Source organism: Cylas formicarius, unplaced genomic scaffold, assembly GCF_029955315.1.
Source record: "Cylas formicarius isolate icCylForm1 unplaced genomic scaffold, icCylForm1.1 PGA_scaffold_4__25_contigs__length_36172078, whole genome shotgun sequence".
Classification (NCBI taxonomy): Eukaryota; Metazoa; Arthropoda; class Insecta; order Coleoptera; family Brentidae; genus Cylas; species Cylas formicarius.
This window is the reverse complement of record NW_026844334.1, coordinates 29,099,902-29,113,243: the sequence shown is the minus strand read 5'-3', so window position 1 is coordinate 29,113,243 and position 13,342 is coordinate 29,099,902. Positions and strand designations below refer to the sequence as shown.

At 34.7% G+C, this 13,342-nt stretch overlaps 1 protein-coding gene across 8 annotated transcripts in view; it reads right to left on the bottom strand.

The window, feature by feature from the left end:
• LOC132700465 (protein lap4) overlaps window positions 1-13,342 on the bottom strand; it is a gene marked incomplete at its 3' end in the record, with an annotated part of 233,088 nt that overhangs the window by 86,715 nt on the left and 133,031 nt on the right. For 7 of the 8 annotated variants that reach the window (XM_060667806.1, XM_060667811.1, XM_060667813.1 and 4 more), the window contains 4 exon segments: window positions 356-754; window positions 4,425-4,454; window positions 4,588-4,770; window positions 4,862-4,972. In XM_060667806.1, the coding sequence (XP_060523789.1) occupies window positions 356-754; window positions 4,425-4,454; window positions 4,588-4,770; window positions 4,862-4,972 (723 nt within the window). 8 annotated transcript variants of the gene reach the window in all.

Sequence of the window (13,342 nt, the reverse complement as noted above, 5' to 3'; positions counted from 1 at the left end):
AATCAAAAAGTTCAAGGAATATCTACTGATTGTGTTAATAAATACTTCAAAGATGTAGTACGGGAGCAATCAAAATACCATTTCTAACAATAACAATTTTGGTAGTAGTAAGAAAAAAATGGAATTTTATAATAGAGATTGAATTATCGGATAATTCTATTCGCAATGTCCATTACGAAAGCCTTACATCAGAAATTCTGAATTGTTTCTCAGAAATTGTGACTTGTTTTTGGTGGCTTTTCAGCGCCTATAAAAACCAAGATGAAAACTTTAGACTCCATGAAACTAAATTTAATAACTTAAGGTTTTTTCCTCTTTTGAAACAGAGTGGGACTACCAATTCGAAAATGCGTACCTGCAATACTTCTTCGTCGGGAGGGACGTCTAAACTGCTGACGCTCTGCGACCGGCTACTGATCGAACCGCCTCTATCCAGCCGTCCTTCGGCCACCGCCCTATCCAGATCCAATCTGTCATAACCTTTGCACACGACCAGGCGGATCTTGTCGCCGCAGTTTCTGAGCGCGTTGACCGCCTCCTGATGCGTAGCTCCCAAAAGCGACTTGCCGTTTACCTCCAGCAAGCGCATACCCGCTTTCAAGCGACCGTCACGACGCGCCGCCCCCACACTGTTGATCTTTGACACGAATACACCCTCGTCAGATCGGTCCAGCGGATTGCCTCTTTGACCCTGCAGCCCGCCCTTGATATGTATTCCGAGTTTTTCCATTTCGCCCTTTTCGATAGTCAATTCCTGCAGATTAATTAAATGAGACAAGACCAATTATAAGGGTGCACATAAAGCGCAGTTTCCCCCCAAAAAAAAAACAATCTATTTGCAACAAAAAATTAAAACTCTTTACAAACACAATTACACCGCAACTTACACATACATATCTTCCACGAGAAGCAAAATCAAAAATTATTATTTCTTTTTCAAAGCACAAAGCAAGCTACTATAATACTATTTAGAAATCTTTTGGATTCCTCCTGCATTAATAAATTAGTGAGTCGAACTCGCTGACGTATCACCAATATGTACAGTACAGTACTTTTCATCTGAAACCAAAACTATGTCGATGCTACGATGATGATACTTTTGTTATTTGGCCTGATGGTCAACAATTAATCTGGGATTTTCATAACTATTTAAACTCTATACACCCTAAAATACGTTATACCATTGAATTAGAAACTAATATTTATCTCCCATTCTTAGATATTCTTATTATTAGAAAATCGGACCTAACATTGAGTCATTGAGTTTCTAGAAAACGTACGTAGATAGACCGATAATTTAATGCATTGTATCGTCACTATCTGGCCCAAATATAATCGGTTATCAACTCTCTTGTTTACAGATCCATAAAATTAACCCAAACCGAATCTCCCAAATAATTTCCACAATCAATATATTTATTGCTCCATTGCAACCACCACGTCCATCACAACGTCCCGAAGAAAATGAATTTATTTGCGAACCCTCACAGGGGTTAACGGAAGTCACCGAGAAAAACTTTTAATACAAAAGTTGTATAATTTTTGCAGTATTACCTTTTATACTTGTAAAAGAAAATATAAAATAAGAGAAAAAATAGAAAACATAGCCATTTACTTCACGTTATATTTTCATTATAGTTCGTTTAAATATCATTGTTATTGGTTTTGTTATAGTACTTTTTTGTTGATATTATGTTCTTTAAAATATTTAGTATTATTGGTTAATTAGTACTATTAGTAGTAAAAAAGACGAATTACTTGAAGCTGTTCTTACTCTGAGTAACACATTTTCCTAATGGAAGGTTTCAATTTGCGTAACGCCTAGCCAACTTGATTACTATCTGTTTAGTTAATCAAAAACTTAAACTTAAATAATTGAAGGAAGACTTATCCAAATATCAACAATCTCTATATTTTTGAGATCAGGAGAAAAAAACTTTCGTCATAAAAGAAAATATATAGGGTATTCCATTACAAAATAAAAAACTTCCTACTGTTTCCAAACTTTGCGATGCGTCTAAAGAAAATACTACAGAAATAATACAACTCTTGTATTAAAAGTTTTTCTCTGTTACTTCCGTTAGATGGGCACGCAAATATAAAAAACAACCCAGTATATTCAAAACATTATTGACGACGTATCAAAAGTTCCTGAAAAATATAATCTTAAAACCAGATTTACTACCAAAAATCTCTGAATATCTAATCTCTTAATATTTAAGATTAATTCTTATACCAAAGAAAAATTTGAGAATCTCTACACAAGCGAACAATCTAAACCGTGGCTCAAGGTGGGAAACAGTAATTACAGATGATGTTCATGCTTCCTTTAGCTCCGCCTCCCTTAAATAAGATATCAGCAGGTACAGTGTAGAATGCAAACCATTTTCAGTTAAGGCTCTCAAGAAGTCAATAGGATGATTAGCAAAACTTCAGCAAGTTCGACTCATCAACAATCGATGCAGGAGGAATTCAAAAGCATGGGCATTTCGTTTGAAAAAATTGAAATTGAAGTTTTTAATTTAACTTAAACAGTAAAATATTTCTGTCAAAAATAGTAACTCTTTATCGAAAAGCAAATGTGACGCAACATTTTGGGGCCTTAGAATTCATATAGGGACCAGTGTTGTTCATTGTGGCCCATTTATTCGTCCGGTGTGGTAACCGTAAAGTACTGTGCATGCTCCTAGGACAACAGGAGGGTTATACAAAATGTCCATGCTTTATTAGTGAGTGAGATAGTCAGACACGAGACATTGGGCTCGAACAGAATGGCCTACCAGAATAAGCCTTACACCTGGTAGCAAAAATGTATTAAGAGATAGCTTAGTTTTATTTTCAAATATTTGTGAGAGAAATTTCCAGCCATATCTGATGGCAAGATGATATTTTTGTTGTGCCGCAGATAGGAACATTATGCAAAGGCAGGGATTTTCAAAACACAATTAACAATGCCTAAAAAAGTCCGAGTTTCATTTAAAGAAGTAGAAGAAGTAGAAGAAGATAAGTTTCTTGGGAATTCTAAGGACAAACTGTTCTCCTGAAAATCTTGGAGCAGTTAGCGAAGAACGGGGAGAGAGTTTTCACCAGGACATTAAGGCAATGGAATATATGCTTTTAAAAACACGCAGCCGAATGTTGACAACGCAGTTTTCTGAGAAAAAGACCAAGGTTTCACTCAAACAAGTCTGACAAAAGTTTTTTTTTTTCACTTTTTTTAAGAAGGACTTCACTTTTTTGCTGAATTAAAAATAATTTATTTTAGAAATATCGTTTTTTCCTTTAATATTTGCAAAAAAGCTTACATGATACATATGAATTCATAAACTTTTTGAAATCAGCCTACCAAAATTATATAAAATCAGTTGTCAACATAAAAACATTTGGCACAAAGTTTAATTTTATATACCTGGTCCATTATAATACAAACAGACCTGAAAAAGGCTTTGACAGACCGATAAAAATGTCAACCTGCAAATACTAGTAGAAGAAAAAGTAAACCCGATCTTCATTAATATTAACGAAATTAATAAAAACAGGATCAAGCAAAAGGTGACTGATCTCATTTTTGTCGAACTTATTTATGAATTCAATAATTCATCAAGTCAGGAGTACAGGCTGCCAAATAGGAACCATAAGACAATAGCATATTATACAACAAGTGCGGTAAACGGCATTTGAGTCACAAGTTTATTTGGCACGAGCGGAGCCAGTGTTTAATAAACGAGTTTACCAAACATGTTGCTTACTATACTTTTTCTACAACCGTTAGATCTTGGGTATTTTGCAAAACAACACCAATACATTAACTGACATGACCATCAGAACTGTCAAACGTCAAAATTCAAGTCGCCCGATAAAATCTCCGAAAACATCCGATTGCTCCCGAACCCGCGCGGCAATATTTCCGGAAATGCCAAAAGGGGCTCGGATCCGCATGCTAGATCGGGTATAATTAGGTAATTTACACAAGGGAGTAGAAAAAGAATTTTACATACTTTTAAAATCACAACAAAAACCTTTAATAAGGCCATCTAATCTAACAAAACAAAATCAAAATCAAAATAAAGCAGGAGCTATATAATTATAACCTATCATCCAAAACTATAATTCATTACTGCAAAAAAAGTTTCAAAATTACCAGGCATGCGTGTTCTCCATGTTTTTTGCGAAACGCCAAGAAGAAGCAAGAGAAAAAGGAAACGAAATTCCTTGATACAGGAGATTTAAAAGTAATATACAAAGTTTTTTCCGCTTAACATTACCAAATTTCTTGATTATTATGATTTATAAATAAATCTTTTATGGTAGAAACGAATAATTTCCAATTATGGAATATAATATCGATGAATTTATCGAATCTAAAGCACAAAAACTCTAACAATTCCACAACATTCTAATGACATACATTCTTAAGCACTTACCATCGTTTTTAAGTAAGTGACTACCATTTGCTTGAAAAAAAAGTGAAGCTAAATAAATATTCCTCACAAAATAAATGTTATTAATTAATGGAATAAAGAAATTTCTAAACTGTCGGTCATTTAAGCGAAGCTATACCCAAAACGCCGAAAAGATTTTCCGTACCTGATACGAATCGGGTAACGGATCGTGGCGCACAGTCAGCGTGATTGTATCACTTCCTGGTCGAATCAACTCCATAACCGCCTCCTGATGAGTGGCTTGAGTAACATCCGTTCCGTTTACTTTGAGGATTCGATCTCCCACACGGAGCTTGCCGCAGCTGGCGGCCGTACCACCTGGTACCATCTGCAAGATATACAAAATATAAATACAAGCCCTCTCACAAATTACACCTAGAGAGATTTGGTGTTGTACTAATTATTACGGCCATACTTACATGAGAGATAAATACCCCGGGCTCCTTATTGCCGAATGGAGTACTGGAATGATCGGTGCCGCCGATAATGCTGAACCCAAGGGATCCTAGTTCCTTACTAAGAACTACGTCCTGAAAATTCAACCGAAACTTACAGAAAGATCTTGCGTTTATCATATAAAAAATAAGCGATCAATAGAGCATCAAAAGTAAACTTTTTCGGGTAGTATCATTTAAAATAAATGTTTATTTACCTAAGATGAGCGTTGATTCCAGATTATAGGATTTTAGTATATCGTAAATAATGTTGAGAAGTTCAGGAATAGGGACTTTAGTAAAAACTCTACTTCGTTTTCTTTCGGAATATATATATATATATATATATATATATATATATATATATATATATATATATATATATATATATATATATATATATATATATATATATATATATATATGATGACACTATATTGTGACTCGAAGTGTTTTCGGAGCGCGAGCATTGAAGATGCCAAGTGAGATTTTGGCGAAACGTCTGCAGGATTCCAGTCGGATGCAAGATTTGCAGGATTCCAGTCGGAGTTCAACGAGCGAACGGATGATATCCCGGAATATAGTGTCATCACATTTTTCCATCCGTGAATCAATACGTGAGAATATATATATATATATATATATATATATATATATATATATATATATATATATATATATATATATATATATATATATATATATATATATATATATATATATATATATATATATATATATATATATATATATATATATATATATATATATATATATATATATATATATATATATGTTATATCCGGAAATCCTATTGTCCATATGGGTTAAATGCCACCGACCTGCAAGAGTGCAACGATTGCGAAAACGTCGTGTCAACGATATGTCGCAACATCCGCAGCCGTCGACCCCGTCAACGTCAGCATAAATTTATTATAAATACGAATTTCTATTGTAAAACGTTGTCTGATAACATTCTCTCATCACGAGGTTATTATGTCCATTTTTAGTTTGATTTTAACGGTCTGATAACATTTTCTCATCACGAGGTTATTATGTCCATTTTTAGTTGTATTTTAACGGTCTGATAACATTCTCTCATCACGAGGTTATTATGTCCATTTTTAGTTTGATTTTAACGGTCTGATAACATTCTCTCGTCACGAGGTTATTATGTCCAATTTCATTTCGATTATAATTTTAATTTAAAGTTAATAAATATATTTTTTAAAAAGTTATTTTTGAAAAGTGAAATATAAAAATTGGCGCAGTCGGTAGGATCCGTTCACGTTGCTAGAACACGAGTATTCTAACTAGTGACGGCGGATTCCAATCCCTTAGACGGAAAGAAGAACCATCGCAGCCCAGTCGTGCCGGAACAAGGAACCTTCCATCACCGTTTCGAGAGGCAAGAATTCGGAGTAGGATCTGTTCACGTTGCTAGAACACGAGTATTCTAACTAGTGGCGGCAGATTCCGACCCCTAAATCTAGGGAACAACGAAGACAGCCCATCGTACCGGAACAAGGATAAACCCATCAACCGTCTCGAAAGGCAGCAATGAAAATAGTACTGTAAGTGTTAAGAATCGTTACGAATAATTTTATTTTTAATTTGCAACATTGTTGAATTTATTACGTTCGATTACCCAAGGTTGAAAATTACCTATTTATTGAATTTCCCAACGTAGAATCGTTCCGCGATAATTATTTTGATTAAATTTTAGTCTCCAAGTTTAACTTGGCAATATTTAAAACAAAAAATAATTGTGTTTGAACTTCTTATAAACTTATTTGCTTTTTCTTAAACCTAAAATAATGGCAACTCAATCAGACGAACCTAGTACAATGCTGGAAGTTGAACCATATAAACTTTCGGAAATTTTCTGTATCGTACCTGAATTTGAGGCCGACCAAATCTTTTTAGGAAATTTTATAAACGCGTGTGATTGTGCTTATAATATGGCAACAACGCAACAAAAAATTCTTTTAGTGATTCACATTAAAAATAAGCTCCGCGGTAAAGCAGCTCAATTAATTAATTCTAGGAATCCTGATTCATATCTAGAAATAAAGAAACTATTAACTCTACACTTTGGTGATTCTAGAGATTTACCTTCCCTAATGCATGACCTTCAACGTCTTAAACAATTGCCCAATGAATCAGCATTAACATTTTTCAATCGTCTTCAAGTCCTAAATGCGAAAATGCATTCATGTGTTCAAAAATCCACCACATTAGGATCCAAAGAGCAAAAGGATGCTCAGATATCTTTAATTGAGACTATGACCCTTAATACACTTCTTACAGGTTTAGAACCTAGATTAGGTCAACTCATTCGTGCTAGTAATCCCACTTCACTTTTAGAAGCCCAAGCAAGGATTCGTCGAGAACTCCAACTCTCATATTTTGAAAATCAAAAATCTGTTAAATTAAATTCTCCTAAATCGCACTCTGCGAATATTCGAACCCCTCTTCAGCAACCCAAATGCACTTTGTGTAATAAAATTGGTCATACTTCAAATCAATGTAGAAGTACGCATCAGCATGTCAAACCAAATTTTTCGCAATATCCACAGCGACCTTCTAATTGGTTCCAACAAAACAACATTAGCAACAATTCGAATCAAATACCGATGAAATCTTCAAACTCTTATCCTAAGCCACATTTTATGAATCCAAACCCGCAGCGAACTCATCATGTAAACTCAAACCCGATCTACATCGACGGTTATTCCGGAAATTCCCAGGAATTTTCACATGAAAATTACACTCTTCAAGAAGATAATGAACTTCAAAATCATTATTCTAACCATCCAGAAAACTGCGAACCAGAGCAGGATTTTCAAGAAAGCCCTTACGATATCCCACCAGACGAAATGTCTCCAGACCCGATTTTCGAAATCAATTCCCAAATTCAAACCCTGAATTTAGACAACATGAATCCCAATCTAAACTTTCCAGAACAGAACTTCTGTTAAACCCTCTTCTTACGGTAAATTCTAAAAATTTATACTATATTTTTGACGCTACGCAAAAATTCAAAATATTAATAGATACAGGCGCAGGTATTTCTATCTTTAAATATAAAACCGCTGAAAATTACAGAACACGAGTTAAGGAAAATATTACCATCCAAGGTATAACAAATCAAACACTTTTTATTAAAGAATCCACACTTATTCCATTCACCGATAACGACAAACATAAAGTCTATCTTTACGATCTTGACATCGAATTTGACGGAATTCTCGGTTTAGATTTTCTTGATCGCTACCAATGTATAATCGATTTAAAGTCCAAAAAACTTATAACGAATTTTAAAACAATGCCTTTGCATAAAGTAGGACACGAATCTGTTCTTCCCAAAATTTGTAAAAAACCTGAACAAAATATTCAAAATCGAATTTCAATCGAACCTAGGACCGAAAGAATTTTCAAATTAAAATGTAGTTTAACAAACACAGACGCTATTCTCCACTCTCAAGAATGTGAAAAAGTTAGGTTACCTAATGCTTTAGTTAAAGTAAATAACAAAGGTGAATTTTTTACTACTGTTATTAACGCTAATGCTATCCCAAAAACTATAGATTTTTCAAATTTATCTATCGAACCTTTTAATACAAATCCTAACGAAAAAGAAATAAATAATATCTTCAATTTAAATCCTCAACCTGTTGATAGGCGCGGTATAATTCAATCCCAGTTACGCACCGATCATTTAAACGAAGAAGAAAAAGAATTAATAACACAATTATGTCTTGATTTTTCTGATATATTCTATTTAGAAGGAGATCATTTAAGTTTTACTAATGAAATTAAACATACTATTGAAACGAACAACGCCAGACCGATTTTTACCAAATCATATAGGTACCCACATGTCCACAAACGAGAAGTAAAGTCACAAATCAACAAAATGCTCGAACAAGGAATCATTCGACCTTCCACTTCTCCATGGTCTTCCCCTGTTTGGGTTGTCCCAAAAAAATTAGACGCTTCTATGAAACAAAAATGGCGCACTAAATGAAGTCTCTGTCGACGACAAATACCCTCTTCCCAATATTTCCGATCTCTTAGACCAGTTAGGCAGATGTCAATATTTCACTACTTTGGACCTAGCCTCTGGGTTTCACCAAATTGAAATTGATCCCAAGGACGTTGCTAAAACTGCATTTTCAGTTGAAAATGGTCATTTTGAATTTCTCCGTTTACCCTTCGGACTAAAAAATTCTCCATCCACTTTCCAACGTGTCATGGACAACATTCTCTTAGGTCTTCAAAACGAACGAGGTCTCGTTTACATGGACGATATTATCGTTTATTCCGCTACCATACACGAACATATACAAAGGTTAACTGATGTCTTCAAACGCCTTCGTGGTGCAAACCTCAAACTCCAACCTGACAAGTGTGAATTTCTTCGAAAGGAAGTAGCTTATTTAGGGCATCTCGTGACCCCAGATGGAGTCAAACCCAACCCTGAGAAAATAGACGCTATTCAAAAAATTTCAGAACCAAAATCACCAAAAGACATTAAATCCTTCCTTGGTTTAGCCGGTTACTACCGACGTTTTATTCCCAATTTCGCAAAGATCTCAAAACCTTTAACTAGACTTCTCCAAAAAGACACACCCTTCGTATTCAATTCAGAATGCAAAAATTCATTTAATGAGCTTAAAAACGCTCTAATACGTGACCCAATACTCATTTATCCAAATTTCGAGGAAACTTTTGTCCTAACCACCGATGCCAGTGCATTTGCCATTGGTGCAGTTCTTTCACAAGGTCCCATTGGAAAAGACCTTCCCATAGCATATGCCTCTAGAACTCTATGTAGTGCAGAGACGAAATATTCAACTATAGAACGGGAACTTCTCGCCATAGTATGGGCAGTTAAACACTTCCGCCCTTATCTGTTCGGAAGAAAATTTACTCTCGTTACTGATCATCGTCCTTTAACTTGGCTATTTTCGATAAATGATCCTGGTAGTCGTTTAGCTCGATGGCGTCTTAAGCTTGAAGAATACGACTATACCATTGTGTATAAGCCCGGTAAAAAAAATAAAAACGCAGACGCTTTATCCCGTGTTAAAATTAACCATATTCAAGATTGTGTCGATCTCCAAAAGAAGATTTTTATCCTTGCATCTAATAACGATGACATTCACAACCGACCATCCACAAGTAAAGAAGAAATCGTTCACGATGACAATTCTAATAATTCAGATATCGAAGACGACACAGCGGAAGTTACAGAAGAATACAACAACTTCGCATACCTTCACAAAACCACATCCCTTATAGATTATTCCAAAATAGAAACCTCTAATTCGCAACTTCTCGACAAAAACCACAAAGATATTGTCACTTTCTTTTGGCAATCAAAACTTGATGATTTGCATAACAAAATAATGGACGATATTTTTGAAGAAGATATAAATTTTACGTTTAACAAAATTAACATTTTTTCTAGCAAAACCGTCAAAGGCAGGAAATATTATATAATCCCTCTTCCATATGACAATGAAACTGTAGTTCAACATTTATTCTATATTTTATTCACAGCTAAAAATGACTTTGATCTTTCAAAACTGTATTGTATTGAAAATAATTTACAACTTCCAATATTAGAAGTATTCTCCTTTATATTTTCCGAAAATGATATAAAACTAAGAATCTGCCAAGATATAGTTCGAACTCCCGATCAAGATGAAATCCCTATCATTTTAGACCAATACCATTCAGGAAAAAATAATTTACATCGCGGAATCAACGAAACAGTTAAACGCATAAAGCAAAAATACAATTGGCCAACCTTGACCAAAGATGTCGAAAACTATATTAGAAAGTGCGAAATATGTCAAAAAGTCAAGATCTATCGTAAAAACCTCAACACACCATTAGTTATCACAGAAACTCCTAAAACTCCTTTTGAGCGCATTAACATCGATATTTTCGAATTCCCAGTTCGTAATTACGCCCTTACCATAAGAGACGAACTCACAAAATTCACCCAGGCATATCCAATAAAAGACAAAAAAGCTTCTACAATCGTTACTACCCTTCTTCTCTACTTCCAACATTTTGGAACTCCTCTTAGAATACATTGTGACCATGGCCGGGAATTTGATAACTCCCTCGTCAAAGATCTTTGTCTTTTGTACGATATAAAGTTAACTTTCTCCAGCGTTAGCCACCCACAATCTAATGGATCACTAGAAAGATTCCATGCCACGCTCACAGAAATGATCCGAGCTCATAAAGCCGAAAATCCAAAAGAACACCCCTTTCATGCTCTTCCATACGCAATAATCTGCTACAACAACACAAAGAATAAAACGCATGGTTTTTCCCCTTATGAACTAATATTTGGGCACACTTCTAGTAGGCCTCCAGAAATTCTGTATAATGAAGAACAACTCATCACCAAATACATCCGAGACCTAAATAATCGCATGCAGCATTATTACAGAGTCGCGCGTACCCGCACTGATCAACAAAAACAAAAATCCAAAGTAAGATTTGATCAAGCAATCTCTAGAAATATGACTAAATATAATGTAGGAGATAAAGTTTATGTTAAGGAAACTCAAATTAGCGATAAAGCTCAGAATAAATTTAACGGTCCGTATGAAATTCTTGAAGTATTTGAAACTTCAGCCACTGTCAAAAATTTAGCTACCGAACAAGTTTCAAAATTTAATTTTGACAAGTTTAAACCTTATTACAATTAAATTAAATTTCTTTCAAGATCTTGGGACTGATCTCTACGGTCGCACCCCAAATCCTCATTACTCCAGTAAATAATACAGTAGGCATCTTATACCATGAAGAAAGTAGTCTAAAAGTATCCAACAACAAATGGAAGCTGCTAGTTTATAAAAAAAAACTAAAACCTCTGCGAGAAACCATACGACATAATAACAAAATACTTTCCTCTCTCACAAAAAAATGTTAGACGATTCTTTTCCTCGTACGACAGCCTTAAAAACAAGTATCCAAACTCATTTTAGTCTTCTAACTATAATTGCTGACTCAGTCGAAGAGAAATTTTCAGAAATTACTATCAACACTGAAAATTTTAATTTTAGAACTAAACGCGGTTTAATTAACGGTGTAAGAACTATTTTTAAATTAATTACCGGAAACCTAGACTCTACAGACGGCGAATACTTTAATGAATGTATAAATAAAGTAACAAAATCTTTTAATTCTACAATTTAAACTCTCCGAATCGACGAAGAAACTTTTAATCAAGATCTAACTCAAATTTAAAAATCTCTCTATGATATTTCGGACACCGTAGCATTTTACGAATGTCAAATTAAAACACTTAATCTTTGCGAAAGCTTTACGGAAGGTTATGTATACCTAGAGTCTTACCTCAGCGATATATTAAACGCAATCACGTTCACACGAATCAAAGTTTTACATTGCTCTATTATTTACCCACGAGATTTAGTCATTTCTCTTCAGGAAATTTCAAAATCCTTGACAAAAAAAAAATAATTTATCACTACCACCCTATACTTCGAGCATTGCAAGGTACGTAGATATTATGGAGCTAGAAGCATTTCAAACTGAAAATAAAGTTGTTTTTGTACTAAGAATACCCTTAATTGAGCCTGAAATATACACATTGTATCGTGTTTTACCTATTCCAATTTTGGACAATCGAACACGATTATTTCATATAATTCCATCAACAATAAAATATATTGCGCGTGATGACGATTCTTTACTCTATGTACTACCTGAAGATCTAAAAAGCTGCAAACAAATTCGCGGTAAAGAAAGAATCTGTTTTAACTTAATGCAATATCCCATCGATAGAGAAGCCCTTTGCGAAGCGCAGTTGCTTAGACATTCCGATCGTGTTCCTGTTACATGTCAATCTTCAATCGTCTTGGCCTCCGATTACAATGTTATAGAAATCGACTTTAATTATTGGTTAATTACCGTATCCGAACCACTACCAATCTCCATTAAATGTGGAAAAAGAGACCTCGTAGCCGAAATGTTAAAAACTAATTCTTTACTTAAACTACAACCAGATTGCAGTGCATTTATTGGAAGCTCCAGAGTACGAGCTAAATACTTTGTCGAAGAATATAAGAACGTGACCTACAAGAGCCACGCCGTGGAGATTCCATATGATTGCTGTTCTCACATTCCAGAGAAGTTTCAACCCCCAGAGTTGAAACCCCTGAAGCTAAGTAAGATCGACACCGACGACCTTAACGTGGCCCAACACAAGCTGCACGAATATTCGGAAAAATTAGAAAACCTACTTCATCAACCAACCCTTCAGAAACATTCTCACTGGCTGACAATTATTTCGATTATTTTAATGATTGTTTTAGTACTTTGCTATTTCGTTTGCAAGTGCCGGAGAAAGAAACCGACAACACTCAGCATCGCCGATGGTAACGATCCCCAACAACCTCCGAAGCCAAGTCGAAG